We start from the raw sequence: 23,129 nt of genomic DNA, 5'->3' as shown, positions 1-23,129 counted from the left end.
CTTTATTGTTAATTGACAACATGTACTTAGAGCAAAGTTACTTAACAAGTTTATAATTTAAATGTAAAAAAACAGTTAAAAATACTTAATTTAAAAACGTTTACATTGATAATGTAACAGATTCCAAACAGATAAATAACTTATTTGCTTCTCACGTTAAAGGTGAGGAATTGAAAAATTTAAAAGGAGTAAGAGATTCTACCAAAAGAACTTTAAAACTGGTATTTAGTCAATTTTTATTATACTTTCGTGAAAGGTGTTGAAATACACTAGGACACAATATGGAAGAAACTTATTAAACAAACTGCTGCGATATACTTGAGCATTTTCGTTATCTATTTTCTTTGTATTAAAGCTATTAAAAGAAGTAAAGCAGTCTGATAGATATTTAAATGTAATAATAAAAATGTAATATAATCCTAACCTCAACCCTAACCTACAAAATATCATCCTGCAGCTTTCTCATCTCCTCAATCTAAAATTAAATGTATAGACCTATTTCGTACTCTACATTATCTTGAATGAGGAGAAACTGGAGTATAATAAAAATAACCAACGTTGGGAGACTGTTTTTAACATTTCACTATCAATATTGGGAGATGATGCAACGAAAGTATAAAATTATTGAGTATTGGACAAATTGAATTAGTATAAATTTTCTATCTAATTATTATACATTTTCTATCTAAATTTGAAGTCTTTGTTTCTTCTCTATGAGAACCCATTTAGTAGGTAAATCTGCTTGAGCATTATTGTGTTAATTGTGTGTTGTTATTGTGTACTAGATAACCTAAAAATATTTAAAATCCATCATATGGTCATTTTTGATTCAACTTTTAAGTTTACAATTTTCTATTACAATCTTATAACTATCTGTATGTACCAGGTGCTGGAGGTCTGAGAGACGTCACCCTCCGCATGCCTGTGGCCGTCCCCACGGGCTCTACCGCCTCCCTACTCTGCCTCTACGACTTGGAGGGAGACCAACTCTACACGGTCAAGTGGTACAAAGGTCGACAAGAGTTCTTCAGGTACGTCCTCAAGGAACTCCCGCACACCAGAGTTTTCGCACTGCCTGGAATCAATGTCGATGTAAGTTCATTTTCTGTAGTGACTTTGTTGGAAAAGAGTCATTGGTTGTAATTGTGTCATTTCCATGTTCACTATATCTAACGCATACCGGACTGACAGATAAGAAAAATGGTCTGTAAATAAAATAAATAAATAAATAAAAATGCCTTTATTGCAAGCGTTTCTCAGTATAACAACTGCTTTACAGAAACAAATCTTGTCATATCTTACACTATTTACAATACTGGGAAATAAAATTAAAACTAAAACCTATAGACTAAATATAACACCCAAACAAGACAAATAAATTACTGTACAATCATTTTTCTTAGTTTACTTTTAAAAACAGTAACAGAAGTCTGTTTAAGGCTCTGGGGGAGGTCATTGTACAACTTTGGGCCAAAGTAAGAAAAGCTCCTCCTCCCAAACTCATGCTTGACTCTGGGAAAGTGAAGCAAGTCACCATGGCGGACACTGCGTTGAGAGACCTCCTCCCGAAATTGGAGCTTCTCGACCAGGTACCGCGGCTCACCCTGCGCAAGCACCTTGTGGATCATGCCACATGTCAGGATCCTGCATACATTTTCCATGGGGGACAAACTGACAGCATCTCGGAAGGGTGACACATGATCAAAGCGCCTCAAATTGAAAATGAATCGAACTGCAGAGTTTTGCAGTCTTTGAATCCGATCTATGTCTCCCCTAGAGATACTGTTGCCGTATGCAGGATAGCAGTAATAAAATACAGACAGAACAAGAGAACTCATAAGCCGGAGCTTAGCGGATTCTGGCACCAGACTTCTAAATCTGTACAGACCCCTCAGCCTACCAAGGGCACGCTGGATAGCATGAGTGACATGATCAGAAAAGGTGAGCTTACTGTCAAGCACAACTCCGAGAGTCTTGACTGACTCAGAGACAGACAGGCTCTCCCCACTGAGCCTTACTCTCACTCCTCTCTGACCAAGGGCCTGCACCAGATTGTGTGGGGCAAGATGAAGGACAATGCCACTTACCTATATTGAGTTTAAGGCCATTGTTAACCGACCAAGTGTTGATGTTCACTAGGTCGGAATTTATTTTCTCAATAGCCTCATCAATGGAGCCAGGCTCGTATGACAAGCGCAACTGACAATCATCTGCGTACAGGTGAGCTGCACAGCTTTGAACACAACTTGGGAAGTCAGACGTATATAAGTTGAACAATATAGGTCCAAGACAACTTCCTTGAGGAACACCTCGCCTTTTGACAAGTGAAGTTGACGTCTCACTTCCCATCTTTGTAACCTGACTTCTGTCTCCTAGGTATGATTTTACCCACTCGATTGAATTTTTGCCAAAGCCATAAAAATTCATCTTAGCGTACAAAAGTTCATGGTTAAGGGAATCAAATGCTTGTGAGTAGTCCAGTATCACTAGTGAACTACACATCCCTTTATCTTTCGCATCAATTAAGTCACTGAACAGACTTACCAGGGCAGTGCATGTGCTATGAATTTTTCTAAATCCAGATTGTGTTTTTGGCAATATGTTTACTTCGTTCATATACTGTGCTATTTGAAGTGTTACTATTTTTTCCATAATCTTCGATATTGCTGGTAAAATCGAGATGGGTCTCAGTTGTTGGACACTTTTAGGGGACGTTACTTTTTGGCAATGGATGAACAACACTCATTTTCCATCTCTGCGGGAACACACCGCTCATCAATGATTTGTTAATAAGATGAGTAATTGCACCCAAAGCATACGGACTCACTGCCTTAATCATTTGGATGGATATTTCATCACTACCAACAGCTCTAGATTTTATTTCATTTAGTGCTTTTTTTACATCATCTTCAGTGACAGCAGAAAAGCTAAAATCATTCATCGATTCAATTCTCTTACTAGTTCTGAAGACATCGATTTCTTCAACTCTGGCTTCATTTCCATTCCCCATATTGACAAAATACTGATTGATGTCATCAAGCTTCAGTTGGTGTGGAATGTTTTCATTTCTGTTTTTCATAACTATATTACACTGTTTCAAACAAGTCCAAAAATCTTTGGGATCCTTGTTACTTGTTAGTGGATAATTTCTCAGTGAAAAAATCTCTCTTTGCTCTCCACACCATCCCATTCAATTCATTGCGTGTTCTTTTATACATCTCCCAATCTTTACTGTCCCTGGTTTTCCAATATATCTTACGGAGTTTGTTTTTTAGTTTAGTCTGCTTGTTTATGACATCGTTCCTCCACGGGGCTTTCTTTTTTGTCACTCTCTTGCATACAATTGGAGCATGTGAATCAAATACACTTTTAACATGGGTAGTGATGAAGTGCTCAATATTGTCCACCCTGTCAATGTGCATTGCTCTCTCCCAGTCAATCTCCGCGACTGCTTTGACAGCACTTTCTGGGTTGAATTTTGAAAAATCTCTGTAGGTTATCATTTTTGGCCCTTTTTTCTCTTTCTTAACTTTTACGCAACAATATATCAACTTGTGGTCCGTTATCTTCACCCCTCTATGGTCCCTAATGCCTGCTGCATCGATGACGCCGGTCCTCTCGACCTCGACCGACCTGTCCACTATTATGTGGTCTAACAAGGTGGAAGAGGTTGCTGTCACTCTTGTTGGTTCATTTACTAATTGTATTGCATTGTATTCTTTCAAGAGTCGGCGTAAGTACTTGGCTTCATTACAACTATTTGACAATAAATCTATGTTGTTGTCGCCCAAGTACATAATGGAGTTCGATCCGATAGCCAAGTTAACAAAGATAGAGTGAAACAAAGCTGACAGTGAGGTGTACCTTACATGTGGTGGCCTGTATACCACACATAAACCAAGCCTTACTCCCCTTATCCTCAGGACAACACAAAGAGACTCGATACCAGGGCCCACATCCTCAGTAAGTGTGTGCTGCTCGAAGGAGATTCCCTCCTTAATATACAAGGCAACGCCACCACCTGTCACCGCGTCTGCAATGCCGTGTAAGTCAGCACGCCGATCACATCGCAGAAGTGTGTACCCAGTCATCTGATAATTGTCTGATGGGGTGCCGGGGTGAAGCCATGTCTCAGATATCCCAATTGCATCAAAGTCAAAGTCACGCACAAATGAACACATTTCCTCAAACCCTGTATTGAGGGATCTAATGTTGAGGTGCGCGACTTTGAGACGCCCCGTGTCCCCCCATCCCAGTTAGTTTCCCGGGACCAGAGAAACATCGCAGCTCACAGAGGGGTCATGGTCCCCGCTGATGGTATTCCCAGGCCCGGGACTCAAATCGAGACTAGACATGTCCTCACCCAGGTCATCGGCTGGTGCTGCATCCAGATACCGCAAACCCGCAGTAATAGCGTTCACAAATAGAGATCCCAAGCGAGTAACAGCACACTATTTTCTAGTTCCTAATTTTAACTCTACTCTAATGTTAACAAGGGAGGCTTCTTGTTTTTTGTTGAAGGCAAGTGCAATTAATCATGTACGGTTGGAAACTTTTAGTACTTCAAAACTAGTAGATAGATATATTGCTATTAGATATGTTCAAACATTAACAAATTTAGCTTTAAAAATACGGCTTAAAACTGTTTTATTTTAATGTCTCAAAACTCTTAGCGTGTGTGGTGATGTGAAGTGTAGGTTTAGCAAGCCGATGAGCCCAGACACAATAAAGTGATCGTGTGACAGATTGACAGGCAGGCTCTGACGTCACAGGGTCGATACCACAACTGGGGGGCGACAGCCAAACATGTCATCTGCCCCTATGTGTCCCCACTGGGCTTTGGCGTGGTGGTTATGTTAGATATCCGGACAAATATTTACTCTCCATTGTTAAAAATTTCCGATTCACTGATGGATGGAAATGTACTGAATATTTATCCAAATTTGTGCTTGTTTTTTAAAACAATATTATTCACTTTTTTTTAAAGTGACGAAAGTATCGCCTGAATACTAACTCGAAACACATTCTACATTTTACTCTTCTTACTACATATATTTTGATGTATAAATGTTCATATTCTGTCAAGCCTTAACATTAAATACAATTAATATGAGAAAAGCTCTGTGAGTATATAAATAAATAAATTAGGTATATATATTCAACAGTTAGCTTATTAAATAGTAAGTAGATAGAGGTAAAAGGTTACTGTTGTTCATCAGAGCATTGTTCGTCTTTTATGTATAACAAGAAATTTTCCTGAGACTCAAATAAAAGTGAGTTTGAATATTGTTTTGAGTAAGCCTTTATGAATATTCCCGCTGTCATTAAAAAAAAATCCTACTATAATTAAGTTATGGATATAATTTGTTTCCGTCTATGAATTAAATATTGATTTAAATGCTAACCAAGCCACTGAGAATAAAAATATTTTTTGAACAAATCTAATTAAAAAATAGAAAGAGAGAGGGAGAGGGAGAGAGGGAGACGGAGAGGGAGAGAGAGAGAGAGAGAGAGAGAGAGAGAGAGAGAGAGAGAGAGAGAGAGAGAAGAGAGAGAGAGAGAGAGATGTGTTCTGAAAAATATCCTCCATTTTTAACATGTTCCAAATACAAATATTCATTTTCCCGAGAATTTTACTCCTAAACTAAATTCACCAGGATTGACTACAGAAAATTCTATTAAAAACTACTCGTATTTGATCGTCTTCGTATGCATTTCATTAGATATTGTGACCAAAAACTGGTGAAGTTTATATTTATAGTTTTAGAGGAAACATCAACAGCTGCTGTAAATAGTGGTACAGTTAGGTGAAAGTTGCAGTAGTCCACTATACAGTCTAACAACAGGAACTATTGTCCAAATTAACCACCAGTATAGTACGTCACCAAGAGATAACCTGTCAACCTCCCTGTTTAATTACTATCTAAAGTTCTGTAATTATCTGAAATATATACTTCATTTGCATTAAATTCTCATTTGTTTTACATAATCAATTTAAAGTCATGTAATTTATAAATGTATTATTATTATTTCATGCATAAAACTAGATTACAGATAAATCAAAACAATTATTTAATTTTCCAAATGTAAGTAGTAAATATTACTAAGCTGTTAGTTATATGAAGGAAACAGGATTTTTCCGGACATTTGCCATCTTTCAGTGAAACAATAAATCAGTAACACTACGTTTCGAGATCTGCAAGCCGACAAAATTTTGTCTTTTGCTTATAAATCTTTACTTAAAGAAAGAATTGCATATCATCATCGTGAAAGATGCCTCCTCCAAAATAGTATTGAGTGTAAAAAAACTGAAGTAAAAACACTGATCGGTACAGAATTCAACAAAATTCTCGAAAGCATCCAAAATAGATGTAAACAAGTTTCTGAAACAGATAATAAAAAGAAAATCTCCAAACTTGAAAAGATTAGGCCCAAAAAATGTGATTTGCCTAAAGATGTGAATACGGATGCAAATAATAAAAATGTAATCAACCTCTCTTCAAAAATCCTCAATGAAGCGGAAATATCAGTATTATCCAAGGGTTTAAACTTTTCTGTCGTACAAAAATCGGTAAAGGCACTGGAGTTCGTAACTGGAATCGAGTCGGCTGTTTCACAGTTATCTGAGGAACAGGGTGACCGGTTTCGTTGTGAGGCAAGTCTTTTACTCAGAAAAATTCCTCCCACAAAACCCAATTTGACAATAGAGGAGAAAAAGGCCATGTCGGTCCTTGGGAAAGACGACACGGTCAAAATCTTACCAGCCGACAAAGGCAACGCTACTGTTGTACTTGACTCAGTAGCGTATAAAGAAAAGATTGCGGAAACTTTAAATACTGGCAAATATACAGTTTTAAATAAAGACCCGACTGATTCATTTGAAACGCAAAGTAGCAAACACCTTAAGAAAACATAAAGAAATTTTTAATATAAATTTAGATCTAAATTAACTCCTCCCTCTCCGGCCCATCATGATTCACCTGATTCTCGTGATTCACCTTGCAGGGAATTGTCTAAAGTCCTCTTGGACATCTTAACGCCATTGGTAGGAAAAACCGACTCTTTCATAAAAAATTCCAGGGATTTTGTAGAGAAGTCAAAACCAGAAACCAGAAACTCTCGGAATTATTAAATCACGTCTCAAAGAAGACCAAACGTTAAAGAATAGAACTAAACTTCCCGTGCCAGTAATTATGGAACTTTTAGAACTATGCACTCAATGCAATTATTTTGAGTTAGAGGGTAAAATTTACCGTCAAGATGAGGGAATGGCAATGGGTTCTCCACTGTCTCCTATTTTCGCCAATATCTTTATGGAGGAATTTGAGCGAAAAGCTTTGGCTCAGTTCAAACCGAAGATTTGGTGGAGGTATCTGGATGATACATTTCTTATTTTTTCTCATGGAGACATTGAATTAAATAATTTTTTGAATCACATTAATAGTATTTCTCCTTCTATCTGCCTCACAATGGAAGTGGAAGTCCAAAACAAGCTTCCCTTTTTGGATGTGTGTGTATTAAGAGATAGGGATGTCCTTAAGACAACTGTTTTTCGAAAGATAACACACACAGGAAAATATTTAAATTATCAATCCAACCATCAAAAATATGTCAAAGAAGGAGTAGCCTACTCGTTGTTTGATAGAGCAAACAGCTTGTGCTCAGATAAAGATGGATTAAAAGAAGAATTTAAGAAAGTTGAATCGGATCTCAGAAGCAATGGATACCCTCAATTAGTAATAAATAAGTGCAAAAGAACCAGAAGTATCATTCCTGAGTCAGAAAATCAGAATTGTGATAAATTTGCGTATATGTCAATCCCTTATGTGCCGGGATTATCGGAGAAAATTAGAAGAGTAGGTAGAAAGTACAACATTAGAACCGCGTTTAAAACACACAACACAAAGTCTCGTAAAAAAAAACCCAAAAAAATGGCACACAGGATTCCAAAAAACTGTGTTTACAGTATAAAATGTAGTTGCAATAGGGAATACATAGGCGAGACAAAAAGACCACTAAACGTAAGGATAAAAGAGCACAAAGAAAACACGAGAAAGGGTCTAACAGAGAAGTTAAAAATTGCACACCATTGTTGGTCCGAAGACCATCATATGAATTGAGATGAAGCCAACATAATACACCGGGAACCACATTTCTTCAAAGGAAATTAACATACATTAAACAACAACAACATACATGGCAACATACATTAAATTGGCAGACCAACCAATCAGTCAACCATCAGTCGAGATTAGGCCGCTTTGGTTGCCAATTCTAAAAAAATGAACTAAAGAGAAAACCAAAAGTATCAAACGGATCAGATATTTGTAATGAACCAATGCGGAGTAACAATATGGTTTTAAGAAGTTCATCTCGCATGAACCAATAATAACGAAAGGGCCCATTCCTGTCCCCCTTCCTTTTTATTTCCGCCATCTTGTTTTAGTCTGCCGTCACGATTACCTTTGGCTAGCCCCTTTGGTCAGTCGTAGGTGGTTAGTAGACGAATGAAGACGTATTGTGACCTGTATTCCGTAGTTCTGTTTCAATGATTAGTGTTTTGTATAGTTTTTTTATTAAGTGCATGTTTATAGAGTTAGTGAAGTTGACAAACAATATGTAGGTTGTGATTCCTGACTTAGGCGTGCCACAACGCTTTAGTAAGATTTGTTTACTTTAACCTAGTTTGTAATATTATGTATTAGGTTAGTTCTTTACCTGAAGAAGAGATCAGATTGCAGATCTCGAAACGTAGTGTTACTGATTTATTGTTTCACTGAACGATGGCAAATGTCCGGAAAAATCCTGTTTCCTTCACAATCCTTCCATCGTCAAAAATAACCTTCAAACAAAGAATTAGATGAAATTGTTCCAAAATATAAACAGCAACCACAATGAGTTAACTAGTGATATAATATTTCGAAGAGAAAGCAAAGAAGTTTGAAGAGTGTCAAGGATTTCGTTGAGTGGCTCTCGAACACTGTTCGGCAGAGAAATATTTGAAATATTCTGTAACTCTTCTGTCAGTTTTCTTGTTTTTTTAAAGAAAAAATGTGATTATATTTATTACCATTTTATGCATTTACCTCACGAATGTGCATGATATGAAGTGGTAAATAAGCAATAAAGTATGTAAGTATAAAGCTCTTCATCTTCCTTCTCTATTGCTAACTATCACTTCAGATTAGTGTTAAAACCCCAGAGGTAAGGTTTTGATAAGCCAGAGAACGTTTCTATGCTTTTTTCGGCTGGTAGAGGCTGGAACAGAGCTCTCTTCAAAATGACACGACTGAGATAGTGGCCTGTATCTCTTCTCAAGTTGGATGCACATCTCTACATGAGGTGGCCTCAAGTCCACATTCTAATACATCAGGAATATAGTTTCAATTGCCGCAGAAAACCTTACAGGTCAAGTGAAGTAAATGTTTGCTAACATTCTTGTTTCAGTGATAAAACTTTTACGTGGATGTCCACATTGATCGGTTTAGCCATTTTATTGTCAACGTTTAGAAGTTGAGTGTCTGCAGTTTCTTATGGCACGCTAATACTACCGAACGTTGGGAGGGTTCAATTCCAAGGTTAAATAAATACAAAAACAATTATCTTTCGAGCCTTCATCCATATACTTTGCATATCAATCAAAGTTAACATAGACAGTTATAGACAAAGAATCATTGACGTCCTTAGAAATTACGCAAAAGTAGCATCTTTCTTCCTTTCCGATTTTGTTTATTATAGATATGAATAAATATACAGATTGAGAATACATCTAAAGCGAGTAAAGGAGACTGAAGTTTGCATATTGACAGGTGGTGGCCTCCGGAGCGGAGATGGTGGTGTTACGGGATGTGCAGAAGTTCTTGTCCGGCAAGTACCGCTGTGAGGTATCCAGCGACGCCCCACACTTCCACACCGAGGTGGTCTCAGGCTACATGCACGTGGTCAGTGAGTATCTAGACTTTTCCTACTTTGCTCAGTAGTTTTATTTAGCATACTACTTTGCACGTCAGGTGTAACTAGCCTACTAGTTTGACCATATGTTTTAACTATCCAACTAAGTCACACCTTTTGTTCGTTATTGATTTGAATAACACAAAAAATGATTTTTCATCAGTTTTGAACGGTTTATTAAGTTGTGTGAAATAAATAATGTGCATATTGATTACACATGTCAATATTGAAAATCCGCAGTTAATAGGTAAAGTAAGCCCACAAAGTGTAATGTGAGTCTAAGTGAACTGAACTAGTTAATTGTATGTTCCAACTGTTAAGTCCAATATATGCAACCAATATCCCAAAAAGATATACTAGATATTTAAAAGTGAACAAAAGAAAAACGGCAATCAACATCTAATATCCAGTTAAAGTACAATAATAATATTTCGTCCAACTCAGACATAATAACATCTTGAAAAAAAAAAAAAAAAAACAAAACAATGAATGTTTACGTTGCTGCTATATGCAACAGAATAGTTGATAGCTTTTGAACAGCTATCCAATACATGGTACATGGAAATTAAATTTCCACATTGAGGATCTAAGTACAAAATACTGAAATTAGCTCGGAGGTTTATGAATGAATACGACATAAGAAAGTGGGTGAAAACATTCATCAAGAAAGAGTGAGTAAATAATTGATTTATATATATTTATATATATATATATATATATATATATATATATGTTTTGCTACATAGATCATAATGGTGTGTGTTAGGTTATATTTTATTGTTGTCAATTAACTAAGAAGATTTTACAGATTTTATAGCTAAGAGTTTTTACGGATTTTATAATTATTGAAGTGCGAAATCAGTATTACAGTTTTTGATGGCTATATCATATATAACAGTTTATTCGAATTTAGTAAAATTTTCAGTAAATGTTTACTTAAACACAAATGCTGGAGAGCCATTTAAAATTTATCAGCTATGAAAAAACAATTTACTCCAACATATATGTAATGTACCACAGTAACTGCCACAGCAATGTAGCTCTTATTTAAAATGAGATACATTAGACGGTTTGGTATAACAGCAAAGGATAAAAAAATATAAATTGGACAAAACTAAGTTGGGATTATAGATTAAATCGAGTGACGACGGTTGAAGTTAAAAGTGTGTGAGGGTAATCACAATGGAGTTCACGACATAACGGCTACAGGTGCACAATAAGAACGTTTTGAAAAAATATATATTTAGTAACGAAAACAGTTTTAACATAAAACAACATAAAAACAAATTACTTTTTCCACTCACAGCCAAGTTAGGTTTTTATTGCTTTAAATATGGTAAGCACAAATACTACAATAGTATAATCGCACTTGAAGGAGTATACATATAAAAACAATTATAAATAATTATGTTTATGGCAACGCATTTTAGATGATACATTGACCCTGTTAATGCAGTAGCATCGCCCTTAGTTTAAGTGTGATTTGTGGGCCAGTTAACTGGAGATTACTTTACCTCTGCTCTTTCTCTCTCCATCATTTGATAGACCCCCTCCCGGTAGTGGTTTGCCGATATATTTATAAAGAAGTTGAAACAATGGACTCAGCTTCATTGTTTTCTCTGTAACATGAAAAGTAATAATGCGTTGTTATTCTACTCTGTTGATGTTTAAAAAAATATAAATTTTAAGATGAGTTTGCTTATGTAAACCATGTGTAAATGTATGTAGGTTAACGTTTTAAAAGCCGCCTTCTGAAACTAGATGGACAGCAAACTGAGAGCATTATAGTCTAGAAGCGGAGAGCCAGTTATCAGTGTATAAGCACACAACGTGTAAAATCAACAAAGAAATTTTGCCCAAATAAAAAAATCTATCGTCAGACACGATGGCTTTGTTGGAAGTTAAAATAGAAGGGCATAAAAGGGGTAATAAATATGAAACACAATTTTCTCTCAAACTAAACTTTTTCTAGCTTGATACAAACATAAATAAGAGTAACAGAACTGTCAAACAACTTGATAAAGAAACTGAAATACAACTCTCTAAGAGTCTGTTGATCATTAGCTGACACTAATTTCACGTTTATTTACGTGTCTAAAGATAGTGTTTAAGTATACTAAGGTAAGAAAATATGATATGAGAAAAGTGATAATTATATAATCATTTCATATTTTGAACTCTTACGTGAACACTGACCAATACAAGTGTGGTTGGTGGTCGATTTCTTACTTAAGGCGAATTCTTGTATCCATTACAAAAATAAGATTATGTGCTTATACTATGGAAATTGGATCCTGGAATAATACAAAAGTGTCAAAAAGTTTTGCCTTTGATGAACAGTGAAAATCTATTAAGGTTGAAAATCTATTTTACGCAATAATCTACTCTTGGTGATGTCACGGCCAGAAGAAAATAGTTACAAAGATTGACTGAACGTACTATCTCAAGGTTAATATTGAGATTATTACCTCTCCATCGTGTAAAGATATTAACGTGTCAAAGCACTCAGTGTTCTCAATGTCTAAGTTTGTTACGGGTGTTAATCCCAACATACTAAATTGTAGGGACATTTAAATTATACAAATTAAATTTAAACACGTATAAATGTAGAATATCAAAGTTATAAACAGCATCGTGAATGCAGACCAAATGGATACATAAAAAGAAAGTCACATAGATTGAAAACAAAACTGACAGGATAACAGGTTTTGTTCTGCAATCGTTAATGATTCAAACATTTACCCTTCGAAGATTGGAAGGTATTCTTTTCTTCAGGTGTCAAAAATCTTAATCGTACAAAGAATTAAAAAAGAATGGTAAATAACAGAACAAGTTCTAAGTCAGAAACTGAAGCATATATTTGAAGGTTGTAGGTGACTAGAGCAGGCACCAACCATGTCACTGCATATAAAATCGTGTCTGTACCCACTAGGCCACAATAAAATTTAGTTTATATAGGTATATAACAATACATTTTTATATAGCAATAACCTAAAGAAAAATTTTGAAAACATACAATAAATGATTTAAATACATTCTTGGAAAACGTCTTTATTATTAACATTTATTTACGCTTTTCATGGGTTTTATTTAGACAGTGTGATAAAAATATGATCCTATGAAATATTTTTGTTTTATAAATTATTTTTAGATTCTCTTATGATCGATCACTCTCTCTGATTTTTATGACATTATTTTATCGTTAGAAATTTGGTATAAAACGAGATAGAGTTTTTTGGTTTCAACTATAAAATGTTTGTTATCTGCTTTTGTATTGTATGTAAATTTGATTTTTCCATTAATTATGTTCCTTTAAGCGATGTGATACAAAATTAAACGTTTTCAGAAGGCAACATATTTAAAAATAATGGAGGAAAAATAAATATTTAAAACTAAAAACTATTAGTCTTAAAATGTATTTAGTCTACATTAAACTACTGATATATACATTAAATTTTAGTTATATAAGATATACATTTCATTCCATGATTAAAGAAATGTAAATGTATACAAAAACATACGAACAAGTCATTGGCGAGTGCGAGATAAATAATCTATAGGAGGAATAATAATCCCATATAAAGTAAACGAAAGAAGATTTGCACAAGTAAACACCACCTGAACCGTTGAGAGAAGTGCCTACAGCGATAGACTCGAGTTTACCAAGAATACCAGAAAAATCCAGAAATACTGTAAACTACAGCTCCACATGGTAAAGTACACAGACTACTTGAGAGCTGAGCAAGTGCCAAGCTAGCCTCTATTCCTACTTAGAAATCGTCTCTTTTAATTTGTTTTATTTACAGCTAATGATACATTTGGTAAATAAGCATATTATTGGGAATAGTTGAAAGATTTAAAACATAACGTTTAACTTTAGTATGTTTTAAATTCCAAAATTGTCATGACGAAATTTAAAAAATGTTTACTATTACGTATATGTAATGGAAGACGTCAATTTTTATTTATAATATTTGTAATTTATATAATCTTTCTTTGTTGGTTGTATAAAGAAAGATGATACGATTGGTATGGTGGATGACCCATCTTCCTGGGATCTTAAGAAACTGTTATAAAAGAGGTATTCAGAGGTATGTCTCGATTTTCCAGATGAACTTCTAGAAGAACCTGTGATTAGGTTGGAGAAAAACAGCTACTCTGCAGGAGACACACTAAGAGCCAACTGCAGCTCACCCCCCTCTTCCCCACCAGCCAATGTCACATGGTATCTCAATGGTGAAGAGGTCTGTAATAAAAAAAATACTTAAAATGTTATTTACTTACTCATTAATGTAATACAATACACAGGGGGTACATAAATTACTATATCAAACTTCACCATGACGTTTATAAGGTCAAAATAGTAAGAAATGTCATATAAAGTACAGACCTATATTGCTTGGTTTACGACATATCTGTCTGTTTGTTATTTAGGCAAAAGTCGAATAAAGGTATACAATTCAAATTTAAAAAAAATGTTTAGTCGAATTAAGACCTATTAAAAAAAATGCAGAGAACTACCATGTTATATATCAAAATGGCAGCCATGAAAATGGTTAAAATCTAATAATTTAAAAAGAATTAAATGTCATATGGGTAACCTTTCTATGAATATTTTTATGACAAACTTATTTTTCTATGGCAAATAACAACCGAATAGTTAAGGTTTTTAGAATGCACTAATAAAGTTCTTCATGCTGTTTAACTACTGATTGTATACGATTAATACAATAATTGTCGAAATTATTTTACACTCGTATATATAATGTTTTGTATGTATTATATATTGTTTAACCGAATTGATCCTTCAGGTAAATTAATTTGATTTGTCTATATTGCGACTATATGTCACTTTAAAAAATAAAATTAATTTTTTACACTGTTAAATACAACAATAAGCTGATTATTAATCAGCAGTTAAACAACATTAATAACTCAATTATTGAGTCTCAATTTGACACCTGACAAATAAATGATAGAGTAATTTATGGACATTCTGAATTTTAAAAATCAGCGTCTTTAATGGTTTTGATATTAGAATAGCTATATATTTCGGAGTGGTCAGATCTCTTTGGTTAAACAAAGGCATTGTACTTGGTGATAATGTACACAGAACTATAGCTAGCATTATAGGTCTCTGTTATTGTATTGCAGGAACTAGATGCTGATTGGGCCGTTATAGCTACGCAATAGTTCAACATCGCAATATTCGGGGACACAACTAACGGCAGTTAATCTAATCATTTTACACTTTAGAATAAATTCCATGTTTATTTCAATGTAAGGTATAGGATACTCACATTGAATCTATTATAAATACCCAAAAGAATTTTATGAAAAATTCATAAGAATAGTATAATATGGGTTACTTTTACATGAACATTTTAATACCAAGTGTATTTTGCTGTGACGGAATAACGGAATACTAACGGTTTTACTAAATGCGAATCTTCACTTAAAATACACTAATCAAGTTATCAATATATTTACACAATTTTCAATAAATGCAAAAATCCGACCTCAGTATAGAACATACAGATTGGTTTTGTTTAAACAGTTACTATATCTATACGGTCCCAAAATATTTAACTCAATGCCGCAGATGTTAGGAAATCTCTCCTAATATTAAAGTTTTCAAGGCGAGTCATCTGATCGGCAAGGCTTACTACAGTCTTGACGAGACTAACACCACGTTATTTGAAATATCTGTCAAGCATCATTTAGGTTAGGCTAGAAACTTGAAATAATTATTTTAAGAATGATGATTAATTGTGTTGTGATGTGCAAAAAATACTGTATTTTTAAAACTGTGCCAATAGTTTTTTTATTCGAATGTTGTTTAGCTGCCGATTAGTAATCAGCTAACTATTATTTTTAACAGCTATTGAAATGGAACATTATTGGAAAATACTTATTTAATTAGTGATAGATAATTAAGGTATAACTAGAGTAATAACAACGGTGGTGTTTGTATGAGATGATTTATATATTCCTTTCCCTAGCAGTTACATCCTGTCGCTTTTTAGCAGATATTGACACTAATGTGTGTACAATATAGTCTCATATCTGTAACGTAGACTAAAAGTAAACATTTTAATAAAAAAATAATTCTGTGTGTAGCTGTTATAATGAAATTTATAACATCAAATATTAATAATTTATAAACAAATTTTCTTGAATTCAAGGTATACGCTGAAAGATCTTAAATACCAACAATAATTTTTCAAGAGTATAAAATATAACTATTCATTGAAGGATGAATTCGTAAACCTCCCTTGAAGGCTTAAAGGTTCGATGTATAGCATGGGAAGAACGCTAACAGGCATTTCCAGATGGCCAGAACGACAGAAGTGACGCACATATCTGACAGCGGAGAGGCATAACTCGGCACAGAATGTAGCAAATGTCTCGATCGATACGTGTTATGGGCGACTCGGCGTTCTTCAAGTGTGTGAGAGCTCTGGTTCAGCTTGCCGCCTTTGTCTGGTAGTTTATCTGGCACTGGTGGGTATAGATTCTTGTGAGTGTTGCCAAAGTAACAGGACTGCTCGTCTGGCACTGTGGGACTACTAGTATGTGTGTATGTTATACAGGGAACTGGAAATATGGATGTATCAATATGGAAATATTTTTATGTACGTATATCGTTCAATATCTATAGGTGATACCTAGTATACGAAAATAGATGCTAAAAAGGGCATTTTGATGGTTATTTTTCCACTTATAAATCGACAGTATCTATACCTTGATAGGAGTAAAAGTAGGTTAAAATTTGCTTTAATTTAAAGGAATGATTGAACAAAATCAAGAATAGGTCATTAGAAAAATAAAGCAATAACATAAAGTATCAAATGGCCCAAAATAACGCAACGAAAGTTTTACCTACTAGTCAAACAATGTAATTTCATTAAATGTATAACTGTATCATGTGATAAAATGTCATAATGACTGTAATTAGTTTGTTTATTCTGTGAGTTAACATCATAGTTACCCCTAATGTTAGAACTAACTTCAAAGTTCAATTTTATATAAAATATTATATTCTTCTAAAGATCTCATCGTATTGGTCTAAAAAATATTCATTATGGTCCACAGATTGAGATACATTTAGGTAAGAAATCCTTAATTTATCCAACCAAAGACGTCAACAATATTCTACACAAGCGGAAATATGCATTTTTATAACACTCCAGTAACTACCCTTCTTCACCACGGCCTACTTTGCTAATTAACGATCTTGATTAGGGCATTAAGTGTACAATAAAATAAAAATATTGGTTTAATGTCTTTAAATTTGTGAAATATATAGTTTGAATGGGATCTTAGAGTACCACAAAATAATGTTTGTTATTACCTTTTTTTTAAGAATATACACAAAACAAACTCTCCCTGTTTCGAAAACATTTGGTTCATATAAATTAAATATAAATTGCTAGATTTATATTATAATATACACAAGAATTATATGTTATCTCAGAAGAACTGAGATTGAAGTAAGGGAAAAATAAATTTAAGAATTCTTTAATTTAGATATTATATTATTTTGAAGATACCCATATAGCTATGTATATTTATGTATTATTTACTTATTAAATTATTATAAAAGAGTTTAGTTCAAAATCGACATTAAATGGAAAATATTTTAAAATATAGGTACTAAAAAGTAAAAATACTTATTTTATGATAGAAATAAACACATTTCTCTGTAAAAACATTAGTAACCGAAGCATGAAGTGAAAATTAACAAATCTTATATATTCCATGAACACTTAGTTTACTCAAAAAGCCAATAATTCATACTTTTTAGGTGTGGTTTTTCATTAAATTCAAACTTTTAGTTTCAAATCGATGGGGTTAATGAAGAGTAAACTAAAAAACCATTCCAAGCAGTTGATAAAGCAGGGGCTCGCACAACGTTTGCTCACATAAGTCAGGCCCAACGTTAACGGTATCGGGGTCTTTGTAGTAAACGATTTAATGAGCTTATAAGCCTCTCATGGTGTATAATTCACACTATAAGGAACTCTATATTCACAATTCTTATCTCAAAGTGGAAACAAGATTATGATCCTGTTTCAGTTTTGATATATCCTCGTAGGAGAGAGAAAATGCAAACAAGACAATTGGAAAGACGCTTATGTTTGATCGATTTAACACAAGACGAGTCAGCGTTCGTAACATCTGTCTTTGAGTACTGATGTTACTTCTACTTGTATCCAACCCTCTAATACATATCGCATATATCGCAGTCATACTACAATCCAGACATCTTTTTAATACGGATATGTTTAGTACGTTTCCAATATTTTTTATATATTTTAAAAATATAGCCTCACTGTAACTGCTTGAAGTTCTTCGAATTAATAAAAAAGTGAAAATTAACTTACAACTCAAACTATAGGAATGCGAAGATTCAACTACCTAGATAGATACTTGCACTAAACTACTTGGTATTTATTTTCTAAGGTATTGTGTATCAGAAACAGAATGAAAAACATATGTATTTTTAATTTGTTTTTGTAACGTACCTGTTCCCTAAATACTCTGCTTATTCTCATTTTAAATATACAATAAGAATGCTAATTTAGACACAAGGTGCTAAATTAAAAACATGTATATTTTAAGTTACAATTCAACAAATGTATGACATATTTAAAGTAGGTTTGTTTTATTTGCAGAGCGTTAGTGCAGTATATTACTTAAGGGGATTGACATTTCCATTCCTGACTTTCTGCTTGTCTGTCCACACGTACTCTCAAGAAGTGATCTGTAGACTTAATCATCTGCTTTAAGCTGCATTTCTATATAACCAACATCGAGTTTGATGATAATGCATATCGATCTTTAAGATTTGGATGAACGTTAGCGAAAATTTGTACATTGGTATTATAAGCAGCCTAAACATAATGGCAACAAAAATTTACAGTGTAATATATTTGTAAATCACGTAACATTGTAACACATAACAATTCGTATTATTATTATTATCTTGAAAAAGATTTTTTTTATAGACTTTACATTTTGTATGAAACTTCATTTCTAAATAGACAAGTATGAGTTGTACGATGATGCATGTCAATTCATAGGATTTGAATAACATAATTGAAACCTATCACTCAGTAGGCTGGTAGATATTCTCTTTTTTCTGCCGGGAGTATGTAAACATTTCTTACATTTGTCATCTCAAGAGTAGATTTGACGTTTCGTATGCAACCTCAGTGAACCTATTACGCGTCGCGTACTTCAACCTTGCATAAATACTATTTCTAAGTTTTTAAAACCCACTGAACTATAGAAACTCAATACACTAAATAGTCGATGTTAAATTATGAAGACTGTATAAATATAGACACATGAGGTGGATGGTGCTCATACAACGTTCGCTTACATAAGTCAGGCACAACGCTAGCGGTGGCGGACCCATTGTAGTATACGACTTGAGAGGCATACAGTCTTGTTTCCGCTAGCGAATTTTCAATTATTACAGAGAATAGCAACAAAGACAATGGTTAAAGAAGCTATTCGTTCTTTAGTAAAAAACTCATGAAAGTAATGTTACAATTTTGTAGTCTACTGTACAGATTCAATATGTTTGTAACATTGTCAGGAAACTACTTCAACATCTGTCATATGTTTTTCAAATAATCTATTATTCTTAAGTGCGCTTGTATACTATCTGAAAAAGTTTTGCCTTACTAATAACTAAATCAAAATCCGTATAATTATAAGACAGCATTTCTAATTTTTATTTCAATAATTAATAAATATTTTAAATATATTTCACACTCTACATGATGTAAATTATTTACTGAAATCACTTATATAAAAAAATACAACAAAAATAATTGAAGTTAGAAAGTAAAGGTTTTAATGACTTAACAACGTCTGCTATTTTGGTTTATCCAAGATATTTTTCCATTGGTTTTCCAAAGAAAGGGCCATGCGGCCCTAACTTTGCCTGTAAAACTAAAGAATCTTTTATTTTATTTCATTTCATTTCATCTCTGTTTATGATTAATAGTAGTACACATCAATAACATAAAACTGCTCTAGAATGTGCTATGTTTATATTATAAAAAATGTACTAACAAGATAATATTATATCACTCATAGGGGTTTAATTTCTGAGCATTCAGTAAAAAATATTTGAGTACAAATCATCGTTAATATTGAAAATGTTAGACAGGTTTGTGCAAATAGCGTCATATTAAATTATTATTATTATTTATCGCTACATACCATTTTCAATTTTATATTGAGTCAAATAAGTCCCAAAAGGGTGAAAAAAATTATGAGTTTGTATATTACCTTTTGAGTAGGCCACTATCTATATGTCCATTTTTTTTAAATATAATAATTGAAATAAAACTTTACACAGAACAAAAAAATCAAAGTAATTGTTTGATTTTTGTATCATATAATAGATTTTTGGTATTTTACAACAATAAAGAACGAAAAAAAATTGTTTTTTTATTTCGACAACATCTGTACATATTGACGTTTTAAAATTCGAAATCTTGCAGGCTAAACAAGTTTCGGTCTAAAAGTATGTGCCGGAAAACAATGAAGTCTTTTATAGTTCCCTCTTTGAATTGAACAAAACTGTAAAAAAAACAATGAATTCTGTGTGTGTTGGATATTGATTTGATTGATGCACTTGTAAAATCAAACATATAATGCGTTTTTTATATTGTAAGCGATACCTATTATAAAAAAACGTATTCATAGGATCTATAGTAAATTTTAAAATTTTACTTTGCTGGAGACAATTTTCAATCTCGATGATAATAACAAAACAAAGTCCATTTCTGTGACCTTTGAAATTGAAAATAATACATTGTGTCTTATTTAAAGGCAGAAAGAGTTTTTCAATGCTCTGTAAATATTTATGTAAAATTAATAATGAACTTTTAAAAGTGTACTTAGTTTATTTATTGTGTCCTAGTAAGTTTTCGTCCAAACATGGAAAATAAATACTTTGTATGTAAAATTGCTCAAGATGTTAATTACTGATAAACTGACATAATTAAATTTTCTAGGAGGAGGCCAGTTCCCTGCAGCACCACGGGAACACCAGTGACACGGTGACGACGGCAAGTCTCACAGTGGAACTGTCTGCGGCTAGATTTCCGGGCGGCAAGCTGCGCCTGCGCTGTGTTGCCGATCTGTTCTCCATCTCCCGGACAGTCCGGGAACTATGGCTGGATGAGGACCGGCCTCGCCTTGCCTCTGTGCTTGGAAACAAGAACTCCGCCGGTCAGTATCTGGGTATTTCTACTGTCTTTTTGGTGTTAAAATAATAATACATCATAAAACTAGAATACAAGTTTTTAAAACAATGATTCTGGCCGTAACTCTGGATGCAAAGAATATTTTTCACAGTCATTAAAGATTATAATACTATAAAAGGTTTTGAATTTTTGGTAAAAAACATTTTCATCAACTCTTTAATATACGTTTTTTGAAAGGAAAAATTTTGCACTACTAGTAAAACTGAGATAAATCTGGTTAATATTAATCATAAAACGACAGATCATAACAGCCAACGAGATTTGGTGAGTGACGTTCTTGTTTTTTCTTACGAATCGTCTAACCATTCAGAAAAAAAATATTTTGTAAACTTGCCGTACTGATTGAGCAAGGACCTGGTATAATCTGTAGGCTACAGCTAAGGCTGAGGGCAATTACAAGAAGCAAATATTACGCAGACTGTGAAGTCTTGGAGTTGATGGACTGCTGAGTAATCAGTAGACCGCCTCGTCTTCTTGGAACTGACATTAGTTTACTTATGTACTCTTATGGACAGTTCTAGTAGTTTAAGGGCTAAGCTTAAGAGCTTTCATTACTATTAAATACTATTAAAAAAAATGCAAAAATAAATATGAATACGTTGGAGAAGGCTGGCCAAATTAAAGTATCAGACGGACACATTCAACATAACTTTATTATAACTGAGTAGTTCCATTGGAAATCACTGGAATGTTTAAACATAATAGATATTAATTATTTAAACTTTAAAAAACGCTAAACCAATCAAGATACAATTTTGTATCGCACAAAAATTAAATATTTATCTCAAATATATTAAGAAAAGAAACCGAACATCTTTTTTAGTTAAAAAGAGAAAAAAGTAACATATAAATTTTTTAAAAATAATTTTAAAAATAAGTTTTTTTTTTAAATGCATGTTGAATTTTTAACGAGAAAGTGTAACACTAATTTAAACTCACTGTTTTAAACTCACGCTTCAAAACTATAAATATGTGCGTAGAATTTATCAATGAATGTATAGTGTAAAGTTGGGACAGTATGACATATTGGTATACTACAGTACTGATAAAAAGTAATGTACACTCAGTACTATAGTGTTAAGAATTTGAACGTAGGCGAATATCTATAACTGAACAGATACTAAGTCCGACGCTTAGAAGGAAATACTATCTCAATATTTCAATGCCTCTAACATACCTTATAATTTCGAAGCATTCAATGTAATTTATAACAATGATAATCTTTATATTTGTTACCTGTAGCTGGCGGAGCTCCAAGCTTCACTTGCCTACTACAGATGGCCCTGATGGCAGCTGTAATACACTCCAGGTAACATCAGGCACTGCAGCTACTATCGCTATGGCTGTGAACTCTCCAGACTGTCTAACTGTTTCCCCCAGTCAATGTCAGGATTACGTGTACATTTTTCCTCTCCTTGCTGTAATTTATCAATGTTTTGTAGGATGTTAAATAAACTTATTTAAAAATTGTATTTAGTTTTATTTATTTCTTCCCTGACCACTTCTATATTTACCAATGTACGAGTATATAACATTTTTAACGATTTTAAACAAGCCCAAGGTTGTATGAATAACTTTATTTAGCAGCCGGTTACCCTTAACATGATTGCAGTATGATAACAGGCAGGATATCAGATCAACATCATTATGGTTGTTCACTGGATTTTTTAAAACAGCGCATTTAAAAATAGCTCAAACTTTTTATTTATCCGCCGTCTGCACCTTTGCCAAATGTAAGTTTAAGATAATAGCTATAAGTCTTTACTCTAAATGTCTGTTTATTAGACCATAAAAGGTCTGGAAAGAGCAATTGCATTAGGAGAAACTCGTAAAAATGTATAGCTTCTGAAAACGCCCTAGTGTACATCTTATAAAATCAGATCAGAA

The 23,129-nt window shown here is 33.5% G+C and overlaps 1 protein-coding gene across 1 annotated transcript; it reads left to right on the top strand.

Moving 5' to 3' along the window:
• The first annotated feature begins 891 nt into the window (after positions 1–891).
• Positions 892–22,714, top strand: LOC124363040. The gene is made up of 5 exons (XM_046818103.1): positions 892–1,092; positions 9,810–9,945; positions 14,062–14,195; positions 20,991–21,207; positions 22,485–22,714. Exons 1-5 carry the CDS (start codon positions 919–921, stop codon positions 22,553–22,555), a joined length of 732 nt encoding a protein of 243 aa, XP_046674059.1. The 5' UTR covers positions 892–918; the 3' UTR covers positions 22,556–22,714.
• Positions 22,715–23,129: the final 415 nt, after the last annotated feature.

The sequence above is a fragment of the Homalodisca vitripennis genome, chromosome 5 (assembly GCF_021130785.1).
Source record: "Homalodisca vitripennis isolate AUS2020 chromosome 5, UT_GWSS_2.1, whole genome shotgun sequence".
NCBI classification, from domain to species: domain Eukaryota; kingdom Metazoa; phylum Arthropoda; class Insecta; order Hemiptera; family Cicadellidae; genus Homalodisca; species Homalodisca vitripennis.
Note: the sequence above shows the minus strand (reverse complement) of the source record. Positions and strands in the feature narration are given on the sequence as shown.